General features: G+C 43.7%; 1 protein-coding gene across 1 annotated transcript in view; it reads right to left on the bottom strand.

Moving 5' to 3' along the window:
* Positions 1-1,043: 1,043 nt before the first annotated feature.
* Positions 1,044-23,601, bottom strand: part of LOC126160875 (uncharacterized) — a 391,851-nt gene continuing 369,293 nt past the window's right edge. The window contains exons 8-9 of the mRNA XM_049916935.1: positions 22,963-23,073; positions 1,044-4,857 (exon numbers count right to left, since the gene is read on the bottom strand). Of these exons, the coding sequence (XP_049772892.1) occupies positions 4,553-4,857; positions 22,963-23,073 (416 nt within the window). The 3' untranslated portion in view covers positions 1,044-4,552. The remainder of the gene's footprint in view (positions 4,858-22,962; positions 23,074-23,601) is intronic.

Below are 23,601 nucleotides of genomic sequence, written 5' to 3' on the forward strand. Positions count from 1 at the left end.
TATAGGACTGGTTTGCAAAGAGAAGGTGGACCATGTGGCGAAGGAGGCCGTTGTTTCGGACCCTGTAATGAACTTCATCCCACCATCATCCTATTTCTAGTTATGGATGTGGGAAATCGCCGAGGAAGAATGAACAGAGGACTGACGCCTTCCAGTATACCCTAAAGGTAACCAATAATTAGCAGCACCTCCACAGGTTTCGAAAAATTTCAGCGAGCAGGAAGCTAACTACCGTGGAATGACTGCGAACAAACGATAGCTCAACTCGTTCCCACTTGCATCGGGCAGGCACTTCGACTATAAATATAATAGACTGGCCCTGACGTCATTTTCGTGGCTCCAACATCTCTGGGCTGAAGTCACGTGAATGTTGGCAAAACATGGTTGTTTCGTGTTGCGCTTATGGTTGTACTCAGCGTTTTGTCGGGGAAATGGCATTACATTTCACGTGTAAGTGTGTCTAAGATAGTGCAGACGCGTTTATTGAAATCTGCTGAAGTGATTTTTATATGTTTTTTACACTTGAAACAGAGTATCACGTAAATTAAAGTGTTGAAAGTGATGCCTGTAAACTCAGACTCATATTACATTTTGGAAAGTATCTGTGATGATTCGGTTACAGAAGTAAGTATAACTGTTTCTCGTTCCTACTCATAGGTTCTGTAAGGATGACAACCGAAGGCAGCTTTGGATACAGGCCTTGAAACGGAAAAACTTTAAGCCGTTTGCACATATGCGCTTTTGCTCGAAGCACTTCGAGGAGAAGTATTTTGATAGGTTAGTTATTATTTACAATGTATATCTATAATTTGTATTTACAGTGTCTGTCATTTTTAAACCTAGGCTCCAAAATTATTTTCTGAAACTGCAAAGTCTCACCTTTCATCTAAAATATCATTTCTTTAAACTAATAGTTTAAACTTTTGTAAAAATAGTGGGAACTGAACCTTTGAAGTGCACCTAAAATTGATACTCTAAAATGGACCTGCTCCTAAAGTAAACAATTTTGACACCTATAATTGACATAATTCCCACAGCCCATTTTCTTTTATAAGTGACTAAAGCTCGAAACGTGGCGAATACAATGTTTAAAGTTTTGACACGAGCCCACTCTTACTGTTTAAAAGAATTTTAACGACATTTTACTATAATTGATAGTTTATAGTAATTTCGTCCCACTGCCCACCAGAGTGGCGTTCGATGTATTTGTTAGATTTTATAAATGGTACTTTGAACAAATCCAGGTCAAATGTAGTTCTGGCATAATTTTTCACAAATAAGAAAGTAGTTTTTGTTGGAAGCGTTTGGCAGTCAATTGAGAAATGTGAGGAAAATCCGATACAAACATAGGATGGCAGACCGCTGATTTGAAATCCCGCCACGTTTTGCCAACAGTCACGTGGTTTATGTTGGAGCCACACCAGCCGTATAGCTTCTGCACAGCAAGGCCAGTCTACTAGTATCTATGGTCGAAGATCAGGCATAAAGTATAACTCTTTATGCGACTGCCAGAAGAAAGAAGAACGATCTGTAAACCATTTGCTGTTTTCCTCCAGTTCCGCCCGAGCCCAACAAAACCGCTCACTGCAAAAGTTGGCGAAACTTCGAACAAGTGCTGCAGTTTTATTGTATCTTGCAGATCCTCAGATATATAAATACACTTTTTTATTTTATACGAAATAGTGACGAGTTTTTATTAAATTTGCTGCTCTTTGTGTTTTCATATCACTCTAATCTCCAATTATATGCTTCTCAATTTCTGGTTAGTTTTCTTTATTGGATTCTTTGTTGGCTATAGTTAATGTATCAAGATTCCTTGGCTATAAGTGTTGAATCTATTACGACATTTTAAAATAATTTAAATCATTGTTTAAATAATTTATATGATGATTTCTCTGTATATTTCTATCAAGCACTTGGCAGTGTGATTCAGCAAATCCAAGACGAATAAAAAAAAGAAAAAAAGTCAATAAATGTTATTTCACTGACTGTAAAACTGTTTGAATCAGGGCTCTATCAGATCAACACAGTACTGCAACATTTAACTGGACGATTCTTCTACAACCACGATTATTCATTCTTCATATAGACCAAGTATTTTCAACTTTTCTTGTGGTCTTGTTCCAGCAAAAGGTAAGTGAAATACTTGGTGTGTTCCGTATCTTTACTGCGTATAACCTGCAGCAAACTGACAATTTTATGTCCTATTGAGAGAAATACGTTGTCATATTTGCAGTGCTTGTTTTCTGGATACTGAATGGCAACATTCAGGTATGAAGTAGGCCTGTTTAAAAAAGACAAAAAAATTTACTTTGTTTTGGACTGAGAAATACGTGCATTAGCTCATCTTAATATCAGTATACTCCTAAAGAGGACTTTTGTAGTTCATTTGTAATTTTTATTATCAGTGGTGTGTCTAAGCAAAGGATATCAAGTTCGGTCAACGCGCATCTGCACTATTTGGGACACTTCACTTTATGAGTAATACATACTTTTAAAGTTTCAATTAATAAAGTATCAAATTTGTCGACTTTTGCGGCATCTCATGACGCTGCTTTGCACAACTACGGAATGAAAGGGTGAAAGTTAAGTGAAAATAAAGAAGAATCGATTTTTTTTTATCAGGCTATCAGTGATCGTTTCAAGTTTCTTGTGGTGGCGATAAAGAGTTAGTCAAAATGATCTAGACACTTCAAGTGATTGTAAAAAATGTTTGTATTTATGTAAGGAATTAAATGATTATATGTATGGTAAAAGAACCTGAGACTTTTTTTGTTACGGCGATCTCCGGTAACATGGCTGCCGGACTAAAGAAGGATTTTGCGTGGTTCATGCCGCAATTACAGGAGGACAATTATGCTTTAATTTTTCAATAAGATGTTACTTCACCGCACGCCCAGAACTATATACACGGGTTGTCGGATACTGAGCAACCACGACGATGGTCGTGCATGATCTTGCATTTCCAGTTGCTTGCATGGCCCCCCCGCGTTCTTGCGATCTGACACCGTGTCATTCTTCCAAGTGCGATTACAACAGAGAAACTATTTTCACATCTCCACAGCCGAACAATGTGGATGTAGGATGTATCAGGGCAGCTGTGACTGACACTGATTCGGACACTTTGGGGCGAGTATGAGTCGAATTGCACTATAGACTGAGCGTGTGCCGTATGGCTAGCGGTTCACAGATTGAATATTTGTGGATATGATATGAAAAACTTCCTGAACAATCGTGTAATATCTTGGCTCAATATAAAGCTTTTTACAATCATTTGAAAGAGTGTATATCACTTTGTATAACCTTGCACTTCGCAGAAGCTGTATGTAAATTGCAGTACTTTACAAGAAAAAAGTCTTTTGCACGCTGCATATAAATTTTTTGAATTTTTTATTTAATTCATGCGCCTAGACGCGTTTCACTTTTTTTTTTAACAAGGCGTCTTTAGTGGGTGTCCTGCAATATTACATGATGTTTCTGTTGTTCCGTTTTGGTCATAGATTTAAAAAACGGTTAATGGAAGGTTTATATGGTAAAATGGAAGGACACTTACAGTAAAGCGACTAATTTCTTCTTTGGGAACCGTGCATCTGTCCTTCATGTGTAAAACGGTTGAAAGCCTCCATTTTTCGTGTAGTCACTATGGTTTCGTAATATGAGACTTCAACAGACATTTTCGATGTATACAATGCGACTTCCTTGTAAGGGTTAGATGTTTCCAACTTAGATCAACACACATACAATCAAAAAAGAGGAAGCTGGCAGCTTGCATAAAAGCAAATGAGACGCTGGACACCGAAAATGACAGTTAAAATGTTGTATTAGGAAAACACAGGGATTGCACGAAAACGTAGAAGCTTTCAAACGTTTTTTCACAAGATGGAAAGCTGTATGGTTTTCAGTTAAGAAATCAGACGCTTTACTGTCAATACCTTTTCAATTTACTACATAAAACCTTTCGTTAAGTGTTTTTCAAGCTATAACCGATATGCGACAACGAAAAGGCAACATAATATTCCAGGGCACACACACTAGGAATGCCTTGTTAAGAAAGGGCGAAATGCGTGCGAGTGAATAAATAAAATAAAAAAAACTGACGTGCTGCCTGCAAATGGAGTTTTACTTGTAACGTACTGCAATTTGTGACCGTTTCTTGCACTGGTTTCGAAACAGTTAATTTTATGGTACACCAGAAATCTGGAATATCTGGTGCAGTAAGTGCATGTGAAGACAGAATCGTAAAGAATTGTGTCTTGCATTCTGGTTACACTCGTGGCCCCAAGGTTGTAGTCAGGAGGCAAAAAGAAAAACGTCGTGGTTGGCCGGAAGGCTTGGGTGTCTGGCGCTGAACATCTTGTTTAGGTAGAGATCCTTGCATTTGCTCCTCGTAAAGTGTCACCGAACAGATAAAATGTGATGGTGGAGTTTATTTTGATTTGGTTCGTTTAGGGTTTTCGCTGCGATTAGCCGGAATTATTTTGCCCCTACTCCAATACTCGGTGCGGAAGGTGGTTCCCCGTTGGGAAATACATGTCTGCTGCAGCGGATTGCATCAGGCTTCGGACTGGGAAGCGTCCTCCAGAGTAATACAGGGCTCGTGAGGCGGAGCGGAAGCGGCCGCGGCAGTGGCGCCGCCGTGGACACAGTGGCAGCCAGCGGAAGCAATGGAGGCGGCGTCGGCGTGCGGCTGGTCTGGGTCGGCACCCAGCCGGATGGTGATGACGCCGTCCGCGTCGCATTCCGAGGCCGCGCAGCGCCCGCCAGAGCCGGTGGAGGCGCTGCTCACAGACGCCGTGTCTCGCAGAGAGTTGGTCAAGTTCTCGTACGCTGACAGCGATGAACCGTCATCAGCCAGTTCTGCCAACAGAAAACAGTGTGGCATCAGTCCACTCAACAGATACCCTGAGCAATACTGCGCGCACCCCTCCCCCCAACCCACCATACATCCCCCCCCCCCCCCACACACACACTTAGTTGAAGTGCGAGAACTTATCACGCTGCTATACTTCTTAACTAAGTGGTTAAAGTGAGTGGACATCGTCGTACTAACACACACTGATGACCCTAAACATTATGACCACCTGCTTACTAGCGTATTGCTCAAACTTTGGAACGCAATATACAGCGATTATACGTACACTACTGGACATTAAAATTGCTACACCAAGAAGATGACGTGCTACACACGCGAAATTTAACCGACAGGAAGAAGATGCGGTGATACGCAAATGATTAGCTTTTCAGAGCATTCACACAAGGCTGGTGCCGGTGGCGACACCTACAACGTGTTGACATGAGGAAAGTTTCCAACCGATTTCTCATACACAAACAGCAGTTGACCGGCGTTGCCTTGTGAAACGTTGTTGTGATGCCTCGTATAAGGAGGAGAAATGCGTACCATCACGTTTCCGACTTTGATAAAGGTCGGATTGTAGCCTATCGCGATTGCGGTTTATCGTATCGCCACATTGCTGCTCGCGTTGGTCGAGATCCAATGACTTTTAGCAGAATATGGAATCGGTGGGTTCAGGAGGGTAATACGGAACGCCGTGCTGGATCCCAACGGCTTTGTATCACTAGCAGTCGAGATGACATGCATCTTATCCGCATGACTCTAACGGATCGTGCAGCCACGTCTCGATCCCTGAGTCAACAGGTGGGGACGTTTGCAAGACAACAACCATGTGCACGAACTGTTCGACGACGTTTGCAGCAGCATGGACTATCAGCTCGGAGACCATGGCTGCGGTTACCCTTGACGCTGCATCACAGACAGGAGCGCCTGCGATGGTGTACTCAACGACGAACCTGGATGCACGAATGGCAAAACGTCATTTTTTCGGATGAATCCAGGTTCTGTTTACAGCATCATGATGGTCGCATCCGTGTTTGGCGACATCGCGGTGAACGCACATTGGAAGCGTGTATTCGTCATCGCCATACTGGCGTATCACCCGGCGTGATGGTATGGGGTGCCACTGATTACACGTCTCGGTCACCTCTTGTTCGCATTGGCGGCACGTTGAACAGTGGACGTTACATTTCAGATGTATTACGACCCGTGGCTCTACCCTTCATTCGATACCTGCGAAACCCTACATTTCAGTAGGACAATGCACAACCACATGTTGCAGTCCTGTACGGGCCTCTCTGGATACAGAAAATGTTCGACTGCTGTCCTGGCCAGCACGTTCTCCAGATCTCTCACCAATTGAAAACGTCTGGTCAATGGTGGCCGAGCAACTGACTCGTCACAATACGCCAGTCACTACTCTTGATGAACGGTGGTATTGTGTTGAAGCTGCATGTGCAGCTATACCTGTACACGCCATCCAAGCTCAGTTTGACTCAATGCCCAGGCGTATGAAGGCCGTTATTACGGCCAGAGGTGGTTGTTCTGGGTACTGATTTCTCAGGATCTATGCACCCAAATTGCGTGAAAATGTAATCACATGTCAGTTCTAGTATAATATATTTGTCCAATGAATACCCGTTTATCATCTGCATTTCTTGTCGGTGTAGCACTTTTAATGACCAGTAGTGTAGTATGGATTCGAAAAGTACTTGGTAGATTACTGGAAGGATGTGGTACCACATTTCTGTGCTGTCACGCAATTCTTGTAAATTGCGGGCTGGTAGTTTGCGGACGCGGATCTGGCGTCTATTAGAATCCCAGATGTTGATGACGATTAGTGCTTTAGGGCGCTAAGCGGCGATGTCATTAGTGCTCATCCCAGATGTATTCCATCAGGTTCAGATCAAGAGAAGGTGATAGCCAATACATCAACTTAAGTTCACTACCACATTCTTAAAATCAACATAGCACGATTCTTGTTTCGTGACACACACAGTTATCGTGCTGCAAAATACCATTATCATTGGCCGGCCGGAGTGGCCGAGCGGTTCTAGGCGCTACAGTCTGGAACCGCGCGACCGCTACGGTTGCAGGTTCGAATCCTGCCTCGGGCATGGATGTGTGCGATGTCCTTAGGTTAATTAGGTTTAAGTAGTTCTAAGTTCTAGGGGACTGATGACCACAGCAGTTAAGTCTTTATGGTGCTCAGAGCCATTTGAACCATTTTGAACCATTACCATTGCGGAAAATATCAAGCATGAAGGGATGAAGGTGGTTCAATAATGCTAAAGTACTCCACGGTTGTTACGGTGCCTTCACTTATTACCACAAATCTCAGGTAAGACCAGGTGAACGTCCCTCACAATATTATACTGTCCCCATAAGCTTGCCTGTGTGGCGTGGTGCATGTGTCAAGCAGCCGTTGGCCTCAATCACTGCGTATTTACACATGACCATTCACACAGCATAACAAGAAACATGATTTACCCGATCAGGTGACGTGTTTGTCAATAGAAACGGTCCAGCCTCGATGATCCGATGCCAACGACAACAATAATGGATGATGTAGTTGGGTCAGCATGGCAATACACATCGATCATCTGCTCGGAACCCCAAATTCAACAATGTGCTCTGTACGGTGTGCTCCAAAACAATTGTACCGACATTGTATTCTGTTGTCAGTTGTGCCACAGATTGCACCTGTCCTGCTTTCCAGCAAAGTTGAGCCAACAACCCTACGTTCTGTGATAACACTTGGATCTCCAACACCTTGTACCGAGCGAGGTGGTGCAGTGGTTAGCATAGTGGACTCGCATTTAGGGGGATGACGGTTCAAATCCGCGACAAGCCATGAAGATTTAGCTTTTCTCTGATTTCCCTAAACTGGTCCAGGTACGTGACCGATTTCCCTTCCCATCCCTGATACAATCCAAGCTTGTGTTCCATCTCTAATGACCTTGGTATCGATGGGACAGTAAACCAAATCTTGTTTCCTTTTCCAACACCTTGTCGCCTACTCGTCATTTCACCATCCTTCAACCACTTTCCGTAGACACTCACGAAAAGATCACAGGCATAACTGATCAGCTTCGCCATTTCTGAGATGGTTGTTTCTAGGCACCAGATCATAAAATCTGCCCTTTGTCAAATGCGCCTATGGCAGTCGTCTTCACCATTTGCTGCTTGTATCATTGCTAGAATGATTCTCTACTCATATATGCTGTGCTTATATACTTTTCTCATCCTGTAACTTCCCCACAACGCCATCAAGTGGCATTTACTCTTCCAGTGGGCAATAATCTTAATATTTTGGCTCGTTAGTGTACGTTGGAGTTCAGTATGCACTATATATTTGTCGTTCATGTGTTATGTTATTACATATACCATGTACTTAACACATGTCTGTTTCTTTGTATTTCATGTTGAGCACACGAGTAACTCGTCTGCCCGACAGCAGACTCTTTGTTGTGGCAGCCACATACACTACCCCGACTAGAGCTACAACTTACATGATAGCCAGCAATAGCAAGAAGAGCACATTGTTCAGTGTCGCAGACTACAGAGCAGTGACATCTATGGAGTGAGCATCTGTGGGGGCGAGGTGGTTGGTGAAATTTGGATAGGAACTCCCAGTAACACAACCTTGGTTACATGACAGGACACCTTGGAGCGCTGTAAGCTTATCAATCCTTCATCAGCTCAATTTCTTATTGAGTAAATTAAAGTCTCCATATTTGTTTTCGTTTCATACTAAAAAGAGGTTGGTTTCATTGCATTGTGTTCCTGATTATGACTTCATGTGAGTATTGCACTTACTGAATTGTATTGTAAGTATGTTACTCATAGTCTGCTTCGTGTTTGCTGGCATCTGTAATACTGATGGCGAAAATGATCCCATATTTGTTTTTGTTTAGTATAAAACAAAAGATAATTTCACTGCACGGTTTTCTGTGGACCCACGTATATTTTCTCCCACTTACAAGTCTGTGCATTAACTGCTTGATTTCGGTGCACTGTAAGTATATCGCACGTATGCTACTTTATTTTTCTTTGCATCCATTTTTTGTACTTACTCGCATTTACTGGAGAACTGCATGTTAGCAGCTTTTGACAGAATCGATATCCAACTTTCTTACATCTATGTAATTCTACTTTGAATGTTGTTGCTTCTTGCCGGCCAGGGTGGCCGAGCGGTTCTAGGCGCTACAGTCTGGAACCGCGTGATCGCTACGGTCGCAGGTTCGAATCCTGCCTCGGGCATGGATGTGTGTGATGTCCTTAGGTTAGTTAGGTTTAAGTAGTTCTAAGTTCTAGGGGACTGATGACCTCAGAAGTTAAGTCCCATAGTGCTCAGAGCCATTTTTGTTGCTTCTTGCCACTGAGTATGCTTTGTAGTCTCAGTAACAGAATACATAGTTGTTGTGATAGGTAGTATTACACAGAAAAAATTTTCTACACAGAAGTTTGTATTTGTATATTGTTTTGAATGGCACACTGAGAACGTACTTCCGCCATATCCAACGATGCAAGCATGGGAGTGTGTACTGTTTGCTTTGAAATTTTCATTGGAGTGAGAGGATGATTCTAGTTCATTGTTTTCTACTAAAATGTATTGTTTGTAGTGGCTGTTAACAACTTGTGAACACATTTGTGTAACTAGTGTTACATTTTTTGCATTTGCAAGAAATAATGATCAATGTTTGCATACTTGACAGCACAAAAAATGTCTGTGGCTGAAATTTGAGTTACGGACAATGTTACAGCGAAGCCAATTGAATTACGGGTTGTGCAGATCTGCCCAAAATAGTAAAGAATACATATAAAAGTGAGTGTGGTAGAAAGATTAACACCTTTTTGACTCTTAAGCAAAAGGACGCGCAATATAAAAACACTAAGAAAACTGCACTGTGTCATTCGTAGCATTGCAGCTTTGTAAAGGCACTTCATTTTGGTATGTGGAGTCAAGAGTGGTAACAGGCGTCTAAATGTCGTCAGCTGTAGCATAATGCATTTATAGCTCAGTGGTATCAATTCCGCTTGCGGCGTGTTATAGGTAGGACTTAGTGAGTATATACCCTACGTTGAATTGGCTCAAATGGCTCGGAGCACTATGGGACTTAACTTCTGAGGTCATCAGTCCCCTAGAACTTAGAACTACTTATACCTAACTAACCTAAGGACATCACACACATCCATGTCCGAGGCAGGATTCGAACCAGCGACCGTAAGGGTCGCGCGTTTCCAGACTGTAGCGCCTAGAACCGCTCGGCCACCTCGGCCGGCACGTTGAATTCGTCTTTGTGCTCAAGTGTGCTCTCGGTAATAGCATTGTCCGTCTCTGTTGTTTTCATGGCGTCCATGTATATTCCACGTAAAGGTATAGTGCGTTTTTCGTTTGATAAGTCGACCTGTCATGTGCAGCACAGTTCTCTGGAAATCCACGACTGGGTGCTAGATTCTCTTGGTTTGACTTCGGTTCCGGTACACACAGTGTATTTTGACACTGAACTTTGTGATTTCTTTGTTACATTTGTGATTTAATTCCTTACACGCCGAAAACTTACTACTTAAACCTGGTTCTCAGGTTCCTTTCTGTCACACAGATGAGTCAGTACAGTCCTCCTTGCGAACGCTGACAATAACATAAGAATGTACGTGTGTTCAACATGTCTATACCTCAAAGAAGTTTTGCTTAAGTATAGTGAGGTCAAAAACTAGGGTCCAGCTAGCACAGACTTCAGTGTCACAGGGGGTTCATTTTGTAGAAATGCAGGTGAAACAGAACATCCCATCTCATTTACGAGTATGTGGTTAGCGCATACACGTTACATACAGAGACCAGGTGGGGACATGCTTTTTGTGCGGGAGTGGTCGTCTTCGTACTAGCTGTCCGAGTAGGGTTTTATTTTGCGATATTCTCTTGAACAGCGGCTCAAGGTAATTGTGGCGGACCTCATCTCCAATGGAACTGAATCAAGAGCTGGACAATCTTTTGCTATTAACGCCCACCAGACGGAATATAACTACAGCTGATTTTCCGCCGTTACGACCAAAGACGGGTTCTGATGCTCAAGAGTTCCAAAATAAGAGGCGCCGCACACGTTGCTGATATCGTTTCCCCTGTCCTGCCACCCCCCCTCCCCATATCCCCTCCCTTTAACCTCGTAACTGCTGATTCTCTGGATGGTACGGATGGAGTCAGGACTACTGAGCCGAGATTTGAGATGGTAGATTGTATTGCTCCTTCGATTTGCACGGATGTTTCCTCTGAAACACTCCAGAGTTTGGAACACTTGATGTCGATACGCTTGTCGTCTGTTTTGTTCGTTTCACCAGTTGACCCTCAGCACCCCGTTGCTCCATTGGTTTGTACTCCCGATGGTGACTCTATTTCCTTGCTCGTAGAGAAGTCGGTTTCTTTTTTACAAGATCTGTCTGTGGTGACGCCCGGTCTGCCATCTGATTGACTTGTTAACACGGGTTGGCCACTTTCGCTGGGACCTCCTCCTGTCCACACAGCTTCCGATTCAGGGTTGGCAGTGACTGAATTGGACACAGTGAACGATCCTCCCATCTCACCAGCGGCGGAGGGTAGCTTGCCACAGGTCGGCACAAACAACGGTTCCAGCCGGATCACGCTGTTGCAAGGAGAAAATAGAAAATTGTTAAGGCTTTCGTGGCCACTTGTTGACAAACTGCCTATTGGCTTCTGTCTCGGGTTCTTCGGCCGACGTTCATCTAATGATTTTTCTGACGTTTCGCCAGCACGAGTGGCTGGCATTGTCAAAGCTTGACCCTCCATTGCCGGTGGTGAACTGGAGGCGAGCTCGCGGCCGCAGCCTATATGTACCTGGCGCGCCAACGTCCGAGGGCTTCTCTGCGGTCATTTCCGGTGCGGTTCTGTTCTTGCTACCTGCGACGGTCGTTCGCTGCAGTACGGGAAGCCAGGATCCGTTTACCTTAAGGCTTTCCTCTTTCTCGTTGAAACTGTTCGCGTGTTTTTGTATTTCTACAGCTTCTCTGAACAAGCGCGTGTGATAGTGCTTCTCTACAGCTAGAACTTCCGTGTCGGCGAATTTTATTACGTGGTCGGTCCCATTCAGTGCGTGCTCTGCCTCGGCCGATTTCTCCACCTGCCCCAACCTGCAGTGTCGCTTGTGCTCTTTGATCCTGGTGTTAATTGATCGTCCAGTCATTCCGACATAAACTTTTCCGCATGTGCATGGTATGCGGTATATTCCCGACATTGCAAGTGGGTCTCTTTTCTCCTTCGCCGATCTAAGACACTCTTTGATCTTCCTTGTCGGTTTGAAAATCGTCTTTACGCCATGTTTGCGCAATGTACGGCCGATTCTGTCCGTCACTCTGGGAATGTATGGCAGAAAGGCCGTACCCGACATTTCTTTTTCTGGTTCCTTACTTCGCCGAGTGTTGGGCTCTGTTACACTTCTAATGTAATTTGTGGAGTACCCATTGCTCCTGAGAACAGTTTCCAGGTGTTGCATTTCTCGTTTGAGGTGTTGCGGCTCACATATTCGTCCTGCTCTCGTTACGAGCGTACTAATCATGCCTCTTTTCTGGCTCGGGTGGTGGTTTGACAGTTTGTGCAGGTATCGGTCCGTGCGTGTCGGTTTTCGATACACGCTGTGTCCCAGGTTTTCGCCTTCCCTTGTGACCAGCGCATCTAGAAATGGCAGTTTCTTGTCCTTTTCTACTTCCATGGTAAATGTTATGTTGGCATGGAGGCCTCAATGCTGTAGAGAAGCACTATCACACGCGCTTGTTCAGAGAAGCCGTAGAAATACAAAAACACGCGAACAGTTTCAACAAGAAAGAGGAAAGCCTTAAGGTAAACGGATCCTGGCTTCCCGTACTGCAGCGAACGACCGTCGCAGGTAGCAAGAAGAGAGCAAACGTTAAAACCTGCGAAGATCCCAGCGAGGATCCTCCCCCACTCTACCTCCCTGCCACACTCACCCCGCACTCAGCTCGCCCACGACGGGTCCTCAGCCCACCCCCATACCTCGCTCACGAACGGGACCTCACCCCACCCCCTATAGTTCCCTCACAACGGAAGACCGGAAACAGTACCTGCATTTGCGTGTGGTAAATACGACTGTCTTCATAACGTTTTTGTTATCAGTATGATTTTTATATTGTTCATTTCTTTAGGTCTAATGAGTCAAGCTACATTTTATGAACAGAGACTAGAGACAAGATAGTGAAGCTAATGCAAATAGTGCAAGCTGTTTGGTGGATAAAGCTTACATTTATCTCTCTACTGACATAACACAGTATTTTTACTGTGCTGTTTTGGTTTGTGTTTGTTCTGTGTCTTATAATCTGGAAAGATTTTTTTGGATGAATAAAAGAAATAAACTCTGTTGCCATCTGCGGCATCGTAAGCTTTTATTACCGACATACGTAACATCTCCAACCACATTATTTGCAAAGTGTAGTTTTCCCGAAAGATCATGTCATATTAAGCGATTAATTTGATGATAACTGGCTCACATTATAATTAACAGACAGCACGTTTGTACTTCGCTTTCATTTATTATTTTAAATCATTCGTGATTTTTTGTTCCGCTTGTTGTAAATAGCATTAGGTACCGGAAATCCATTTTAAGTTATAGACACTTCTACTTCATCAATAACATACAGTTATAATGGTAGTCGTGTCTGTAAACGTTTACATTAATACTTGAAACTTAAAGTCTGTGCATTATACGTTGGAAATTGTTCATTTTCTAGTTCTCGTTCTAGGAGTAACATATCTGCGACGATGAGTATCATTTTGCTCCGGTTGGGCGGAGCATCTTGCTGATCAGTGGTGGAGCTTAAGTGGGGTGGGCGGGGACTGTGTGTCGGGATCTTCGCAGGTTTTAAGCTCATGTCAAGAAGAGAACCGCACCGGAAATGACCGCGGAGAAGCCCTCGGACGTTGGCGCGCCAGGTACATATAGGCTGCGGCCGCGAGCTCGCCTCCAGTTCACCACCGGCAATGAAGGGTGAAGCTTTGACAATGCCAGCCACTCGTGCTGGCGAAACGTCAGAAAAATCATTAGATGAACGTCGGCCGAAGAACCCGAGACAGAAGCCAATAGGCAGTTTGTCAGAAAATAGAAACATAAAGGCAGGACGTGGCAGTGGCCTACCTCCCTCAGACCCGTTGATAGATAGAGCGACGGATTGTGACGGTCGAGAGGTCGAATAAGTTCTCTTTTTTTGTTGCCGTTTTCACGTGTTTCTCATTCTGATCAAAAGACTTAAACTTACACTTTTATTGCCCTAAATGTTAATGGAATTGAACTAGGTTTAGGTTTGGCTTCGTTACGTCAGTTTATAATTCTTGTTTTACAAGAAGTTTTATTCACCAGTTTTGCTCTCGCTGGATTTCAGACTGTTATTAATGTGGCTCCTGAATATACGACGGGTGTGGGGGTATACTCACCGTCGATATTGATGTACTCGATTCTGGTGGAGCGATACGGTGTGTCCGTTTACCTGCTCTTGGTTGTTTTACATGCACTGTATGGTTTGGGTATGCAGTGGCGCGTTCGCTGTTTTACAAAGAGGAGGTTGTCTGTCTTTTGTGCAAGAGTCCTCGGTGTCTGACATTAGGTGGCGATAGCAATTGTGTCTTATCTCCTAGCAGATCAGTTCCGACATTATAATATTTGTCTTTCGATGTATTTTCGTGATGTGTGGGAGCAGAAATATTCCACCTTGGTTAGATACACGTTTCTTAACTCCATCTCTTGCAAGCACATCGACAAGTTTTATTTATCTGATTGTTTATGTGGCAGAATTCTTGCGGTTGATGTTATACCTATTTCCTTTTCTGACCACTGTGCTGTGGTGGCCACTGTAAACTTTAAACAGCGACCAGCGGAACTGTTTCGGATACAATGGTTGCTTAATGTCTCTGACAGTCTCTCACCTCACGGTTGGCGTGCTGGATGTGTGATTGGTGCCGTGTGGGAAACTTGCCTCCGTTCCGCTGTGAGTTACTCTTCGCTGTTCGGTTGATGGACAGATTTATCGAAGCCGAAGCTCCGTCAGCCCTTAATAGAGAGTGACAGTTATTGAACTATATGAAATAAAATCGTCATAACTTCTGAACGGCTTGCGTTATGACTTTGAAACTGCTCGGTTGGCCGCGGGGCATGTTGCGAATTAGTAGGTTTGATTTAGCGACGAAGCCCACTTTCATTTGGTTGGGTTCGTCAATAAGCAAAATTGGATCGTTTGAGGGACTGAGAATCCGCATTCCGCGATCGAAAAGTCTCTTCACTCTCAGCGGGTGACTGTGTAGCGTGCAATGGCCAGTCACAGAATAATCAGTGCGATATTCCTTGATGGCACGGTGACTACCGGACGATACGTGAAGGTTTTGGAAGATGATTTCATGCCCATTATCCAAATTGACCTTGATTTCGACCAGATGTGGTTCATGCAAGACGGAACTCGACCACATCGAAGCAGGAGAGTGTTTGATGTCCTGGAGGAGCACTTCGAGGATCGCATTCTGGCTCAGGGGTACCCAGAGGCCACTGGCATGGGCCTCGATTGGCCGCCGTTTTCTCCGGATCTGAACACATGCGACTCCTTTTCGTTGGGCTATATTAAAGACAAGATGTACAGCAATAACACCAAAATCATTGCTAAGCTTAAAAGAGACATTCAGGAGGTCATCGACAGCATCGATGTTCCAACACTTCAGCGGGGCGGGTAATGCAGAATTTCGCTATTCGCCTGCGTCACATCATCGCCAAGGATGGCAGGCACATCGAACATCTCATAACCTAAATCCACATATCTGTAGTGACGTTTACATGTTGAATAAAGTGTGTGCACGCCGTAGTTTGTAACTAAGTTACGTTTTTTTTCATATAGTTGAATAACTGTCACCCTGTATCATGCTGTGATGCTCGAGCGAGGAACTTCAGGAAAACTTACGGTCAGCTTCTAAGATCTTCCATTTGTAATTTAATGAGGTTTCACGTGCATTAATACATTAACAGTCGTTGTAAAAACAGTTGCCGCGCGGGGTAGCCGCGCGGTCTTGGGCGCCTCGTCACGGTTCGCCCGGCTCCCCCGTCGGAGGTTCGAGTCCTCCCTCGGGCACGGGTGTGTGTGTTGTCATTAGCGTAAGTTAGCTTACGTTAGATTAAGTAGTGTGTAAGCCTACACATTAGGAAAAAAAAGTTAAGCAATTTTCTACATTTGAAAGTTATTCGCCAGACTGTGAATTCGCGAATGTGACGCGTTTTCCAAAGCGGACGAACTATAACTTCACTTTGTAGTGAATTTTGCATTGTTTCAAAACTGTGTACTTGAAATCAATAACTGCATAATGCGCCTGAAATGTTATCATCGTATTCACATGAACTTCGGTCGAAATAAAACCACTTGCTTCCGACCGGCCTGTACTTGGATGAAGATGACGGAAGAATGATATTACCGCCAAGCTGACGATGCACCTGAGAAGAGAATTTTAACATTTGCCACCGACAGATCTGCTACGAGTTTGTCGACGCCACCACCTAGCTGCCGATGAAATCACTCATTGTCTCCTCCCACACCCACATAAGCACTGACGTAGAATAAAGACTTGGAAAGCAGTTCTAGTCATTTTAATGTGATTTAATTTGTGTGTTTCCTTAGGCTGACCAGACGTCCAGGTTTCTCTGGGGCAGTCCCGGTTTTCACATGAGTGTCTTGGTGTTTCGAGAAAGTCATTCGGGACATAAATGTCCCGTCTTTAGACGAGAAACAAAATTCATGCAATAATATTTCTCATTTAATTAAATATTTATGGATAACAAGCTTCCTAGAAGTAGAACGTTATATAAATATGTATTTCCACAATACAGAGGCCTACTGAATTTGATTTAAATAGTCTTACGTCGAACGAAAGAGTAAGAGATATGTTGAAAACTATCTAACTTGCCGATCTTTCACTATATAGCCCTCAAGACAAGTAAAACGAAAACCAAAGGAGGTGTAAAGAGGCATCACTCAAAACTATGTCTCCTAACGGGACTGAAGTCGTACGGAGTTTAATTATGTGAAAAAAGTGAGCAATGCGGCCTGTGTTAGCATTACAATTGAGTATAGTTTGGCATGTGAGCACTCTTGCCTTAACAGTCTGCAGTCAAAAGAAATCTTAAATTTTGGTACGAAATGTGTAATTTGCATCTGATTACTGATTAGTAATATTACATCATTTCCAGTCTTGGCAAACTGTACCTAAATACATTGTAAGTAACTAAACATTGCAGAAAATGTATCCAAGCTATTACAATGAAAAGTATATAGCAGTATTTTTTATTTCTGAAGAAAAAAATTTTATTTATGAGTAATGTACTTACATTTTCCTTTCAAATTCGCAGCATGAAGATACACTATCGCTAGGGGCTTTACAGCTGCTCCGTCGTCATAGGACTATTACCGATTCCAAAACATGTCGACAACTGACAAGAAAGATAAGCGTAACTGTAGCAATGAAATTAGGTATAAACATGTGTCGCGGTTCTTTTCTCTTTGAAATCTGTTCAGTCTATGTTCCTTCGAATAAACCGAGTCTGGGTCTCATGGACGAACAGAGCAAGCTACGTTTCACACAATAGTTGTTTTCAGAGCCGATTTTGATTCCTACAGAGGAGATTACTGTACCTCTGCCCTCTCTAACTTCCCCCTCTCAACTACAACCTTAAACAAGCCACAGATACCTACGTTTTTGATAATCCATGTGTATATATGTGTTTGTGATTGTGTGTGTGTTTGTATCTGTATGTGTGTTTCCCACATCTCCCCCTAAGCCACTGGAATGATTTCAACCAAACTTAGTACACACATCACTTACTATCAGGCAACAATCATTGCTGGTGTAGGTACCACCAGTATTTGGGCAAGGGCATAACGAGCACACTCTGCATTGTTGCCAGATGTAACCAAGATGGTGGCGATGACGTCATCTAAGATGGCGGTGTGTAGACTTGGCAATAGTTCAAGTCATCCAAGTTGGCAGCCATGACATCATTCAAGATGGCGCCATGACGTCATTCAAGATGGCGAATTTTTGTGGGAAGTTTAAATTTTGGTAGGAGAGTGCCACGGCCTCCTCCTCCAGAAAAAAATGGCGGGAAGTTCAAATTCCAACAGGATAATGCATCACACCACAGTTATCTCTATTGACCTAAGAAAACCCCATGGGAAGATAGACCACTTGGTTTAATCTAAGTCACCCGACCAACACTTATTCCTATGAACCACTGTCAAGTTTGAATTTTGGTGGTAAACAAATGTCAATTCGTATATCTCTACTAAACTAAGAAAATGGCGCGATAGAAAGGACTTTTGGACTAACCTCAGTCACCCGACTGCCACCTCCGCCTAAGGATTCATGGGAGGACTTGGACATAAGTCTTTATTTAAACAATTCCGTGCAGTATGGCCACCCAGTGAGTTCACCACGAGGCCCGGTCTCCAACTGACTTAGTACACAGCGGAAGCAGCGGCAACGAGTGAAAATGTGTGCAGGTCCAGGACTCAAACGTGGGATCTCCTGTTTACTAGACATCTGCATTAATCACTGTGTCATTCAGACACAATGTGTATTGCAGTTGCACGAACTAGCTTGGCATGCCTCCTGGCCGATCCACACTCCCATCGTGTGCCACCTATATGCAGCCACTGTCCATGTCCTCCATGTTCACTACTTTGATATTTCTGCAGGATGTCGAATGATGCACTGAAGGTGGAAGATTCGTGGCCCACCGACAGGAATCAATTTTGGACATGTCCGAAGGAACAGACACGATTCATTGAATTGATTTACCTCGATGGGCAATGAATTCACCACCTTCAGTGCGGATGCACAACTACGTTCGACCTCCTACGGGAATCTCAAAGAAGCAAAAGTGTAGGGGGCTGCGGATAGGTGGAGCATGATGGGAGTGTCAGTCGACTGCGAGGCGTCCCGAGATAATCAGTGCAATTGCGGTAAACACTGTGTCCAGATGGGGCAGGGGTTAACGCAACTGCCTAATATGCATGTGATAATTCGACTCCTGGTCCGCCACACACTTTCGCTCGTTGCTGCTGATTCCACATAGAGCCCTGATGCAGCTGACATCAATAATTTCTTCCAATTCCTTTCAATCCCTCCACCTTCAGTTTACATAGTATATTTCATTACACTTGTTTATAAGATCGGCATTACAAATAATCACTATGACGACAAAAATGAAGTGATACTATTACATTAATAGTCTCAGTTCTTCTTTTGTATGGTGAAAAATCATTGTAGCAATCTTTTCTGTCTTTCTCACTGATGAGCAGTGATGGACGTTCTGTGTGCATGGTATTAGACTCTGTTCGTCAAGCTTCATCATCAGTCTTGAGAATGCGCAGCGCATCGGACAGGTCTCTCCCCCCCCCCCCCCCTCCTCCCCCATGAACCATAGACATTGCTGTTGGTGGGGAGCCTTGCGTGCCTCAGGGATACAGATAGCCGTACCGTAGGTGCAACCACAACGTAGGGTTATTTGTTGAGAGGCCAGATGAACGTGTGGTTCCTGAAGAGGGGCAGCAGCCTTTTCAGTAGTTGCAGGGGCAACAGTCTGGATGACTGACTGATCTGGCCTTGTAACACTAACCAAAACGGCCTTGCTGTGCTCGTACTGCGAATGGCTGAAAGCAAGGGGAAACTACAGCCGTAATTTTTCCTGAGGGCATGCAGCTTTACTGTATGGTTAAATGATGATGGCGTCCTCTAGGGGCCCGCAGCTCGTGGTCGTGCGATAGCGTTCTCGCTTTCCGCGCCCGGGTTCCCGGGTTCGATTCCCGGCGGGGTCAGGGATTTTCTCTGCCTCGTGATGACTGGGTGTTGTGTGATGTCCTTAGGTTAGTTAGGTTTAGGTAGTTCTAAGTTCTAGGGGACTGATGGCCATAGATGTTAAGTCCCATAGTGCTCAGAGCCATTTGAACCATTTTTCGTCCTCTTGGGTAAAATATTCCGGGGCTAAAATACTCCCCCATTCGGATCTCCGGGCGGAGACTACTCAGGAGGACATCGTTATCAGGAGAAAGAAAACTGGCGTTCTATGGATCGGAGCGTGGAATGTCAGATCCCTTAATCGAGCAGGCAGATTAGAAAATTTAAAAAGGGAAATGGATAGGTTAAAGTTAGATATAGTGGGAATTAGTGAAGTTCGGTGGCAGGAGGAACAAGACTTTTGGTCAGGTGAATACAGGGTTATAAACACAAAATCAAATAGGGGTAATGCAGGAGTAGGTTTAATAATGAATAAAAAAATAGGAGTGCGGGTAAGCTGCTACAAACAGCATAGTGAACGCAATATTGTGGCCAAGACAAGACACGAAGCCCACGCCTACGACAGTAGTACAAGTTTATATGCCAACTAGCTCTGCAGATGACGAAGAAATTGATGAAATGTATGATGAGATAAAAGAAATTATTCAGATAGTGAAGGGAGGCGAAAATTTAATAGTCGTGGGTGACTAGAATTCGATAGTAGGAAAAGGGAGAGAAGGAAACGTAGTAGGTGAATATGGATTAGGGGTAAGAAATGAAAGAGGAAGCCGCCTGGTAGAATTTTGCACAGAGCATAACTTAATCATAGCTAGCACTTGGTTCAAGAACCATGAAAGAAGGTTGTATACATGGAAAAGCCTGGAGATACTGGAAGGTATCATATAGATTCTATTTAGGAACCAGGTTTTAAATTGTAAGACATTTCCTGGGGCAGAAGTTGACTCTGATCTCAATCTATTGGTTATGAACTGTAGATTAAAACTGAAGAAATTGCAAAAAGGTGGGAATTTAAGGAGATGGGACCGGGATAAACTGACTAAACCAGAGATTGTACAGAGTTTCAGGGTGAGCATAAGGGAAATATTGACAAGAATGGGGGAAAGAAATACAGAAGAAGAAGAATTGGTAGCTTTGAGGGATGAAGTAGTGAAGGCAGTAGAGGATCAAGTAGGTAAAAAGACGAGAGCTAGTAGAAATCCTTGGGTAACAGAAGAAACATTGAATTTAATTGATGAAAGGAGAGAATATAAAAATGCAGGAAATGAAGCAGGCAAAAAGGAATACAAACGTCTCAAAAATGATATCGACAGGAAGTGCAAAATGGCTAAGCAGGGATGGCTAGAGGACAAATGTAAGGAAGTAGAGGCTTATCTCACTAGGGATAAGATAGATACTGCCTACAGGAAAATTAAAGAGACCTTTGGAGAAAAGAGAACCACTTGTATGAACATCAAGAGCTCAGATGGAAACCCAGTTTTAAGCAAAGAAGGGAAAGCAGGAAGGTGGAAGGAGTATATAGAGGGTCTATACAACGACGATGTACTTGAGGATAATATTATGGAAATGGAAGAGGATGTAGATGGAGATGAAATGGGAGATACGATACTGCGTGAAGAGCTTGACAGAGCACGAAACAAGGCCCCGGGAGTAGACAACATTCCATTAGAACTACAGACAGCCTTGGGGGGAGCCATTCCTGACAAAACTCTACCATCTGGAGAGCAAGATGTATGAGACAGGCGAAATTCCCTCAGACTTCAAGAAGAATATATTAATTCCAATCCCAAAGAAAGCAGGTGTTGACAGATGTGAAAATTACCGAACTATCAGTTTAATAAGTCACGGCTGCAAAATACTAACGCTAATTGCTTACAGACGAATGGAAAAACTGGTAGAAGCCGACCTCGCGGAAGATCAGTTTGGATTCCTTAGAAATATGGGGAACACGTGAGGCAATACTGACCCTACGACTTATCTTAGAAGATAGATTAAGGAAAGGCAAACCTACGTTTCTAGCAGTTGTAGACTTAGAGAAAGCCTTTGACAATGTTGACTGGAATACTCTCTTTCAAATTCTGAAGGTGGCAGGCGTAAAATACAGGGAGCGAAAGGCTATTTACAATTTGTACAGAAGCCAGGTGGCAGTTATAAGAGTCGAGGGACATGAAAGGGAAGCAGTGGTTGGGAAGGGAGTGAGAGAGGGTTGTAGCCCATCCCCAATGTTATTCAATATGTATATTGAGCAAGCAGTAAAGGAAACAAAAGTAAAATTCGGAGTAGGTATTAAAATCTATGGAGAAGAAATAAAAACTTCGAGGTTCGCCGATGACATTGTACGTCTGTCAGAGACAGCAAAGGACCTGGAAGAGGCAGCTGAACGGGAAGTACAGTGTGTTGAAAGGAGGATATAAGATGAACATCAACAAAAGCAAAACGAGGACAATGGAATGTAGTCGAATTAAATCGGCGGATGCCGAGGGCATTAGATTAGGAAATGTGACACTTAAAGTAGTAAAGGTGTTTTGCTATTTGGGGAGCAAAATAAGTGATGATGGTCGAAGTAGAGAGGATATAAAATGTAGACTGGCAATGGCAAGGAAAGCGTCTCTGAAGAAGAGAAATTTGTTAACATCGAGTATAGATTTAAGTGCCAGAAGGCCGTTTCTGAAAGTATCAGTACGGAGTGTAGCCATTTATGGAAGTGAAACGTGGACGATAAATAGTTTGGACAAGAAGAGAATAGAAGCTTTCGAAATGTGGTGCTACAGAAGAATGCTTAAGCTGAGATGGGTAGATCATATAACTAATGAGGAGGTATTGAATAGAATTGGGGAGAAGAGGAGTTTGTGGCACAACATGACTAGAAGAAGGGATCGGTTGGTAGGACATGTTCTGAGGCATCAAGCGATCACCAGTTTAGTATTGGAGGGCAGCGTGGAGGGTAAAATCGTAGAGGGAGACCAAGAGATGAATACACTATGTAGATTCAGAAGGATGTAGGTTGCAGTAGGTACTGGGAAATGAAGAAGCTTGCACAGGATAGAGTAGCATGGAGAGCTGCATCAAACCAGTCTCAGGACTGAAGACAACAACAACAACAACAACAACAACAACAACAACAACATCAGACAGGTGATCGAAAGGAAGGACCAGCAGTTTCAACCAGATACAAAGAGCCGATTCGTCGTTTTTGATACAAAGCGGCATGCGTAAATGTCGTTCCTTACACTACGCTATCGTCAGAGGCAGACGCCTCCCTTACCAGGTGGACGGCGGCAGTTCGACGGGGAGAACCACCAGGCTGACAGAGCGCAGCCCACCAGCCCAGCAGAGGTGAGCACCAGCATCAGAGTCAGCTGCCAGTTGGAGTGTCCTGTGGAGAAAAAGGAAATTGAGGAATCCACGTTCACTTTCCCGCACCCTAGTAGTAACGATTGTTATAATACTGGCCTCGGTGGCTCAATAAAAATATGGAGGGGAATGCCACAGAGTCCTGTTTTTGAGCACTTCCCCTTTGTTGTTTATGTTAATAACTTCCGAAATTACATGACCTGTAAAATGTGCTCTATTTTGATGATCTGACACTGAGCACATTAGGTTATAATTTCTCTATTCTCAAGTTCTACGCCCAGTAAAATCAATCGACAATTCATTTACAAGCAGAGGGGGCGTATAAATGTTGCAGAGTTGATAAATACACTCAGTACCTCAGTCATTAGAGCTACACTCTGAGATGACAAAAAGTCATGGGAGAACGATATGTAGACCTACAGATCGCAGTAGTATCGCGTACACGAGGTATAAAAGGGCAGTGCGTTGGCGGAGCTGTCGTTAGTACTCAGCTGATCCATTTGAAAATGCTTCCGACGTGATAGTGGCCGCACGACTGGAATCAACAGAC

Source organism: Schistocerca cancellata, chromosome 2 (assembly GCF_023864275.1).
Source record: "Schistocerca cancellata isolate TAMUIC-IGC-003103 chromosome 2, iqSchCanc2.1, whole genome shotgun sequence".
In the NCBI taxonomy this organism is placed as follows: domain Eukaryota; kingdom Metazoa; phylum Arthropoda; class Insecta; order Orthoptera; family Acrididae; genus Schistocerca; species Schistocerca cancellata.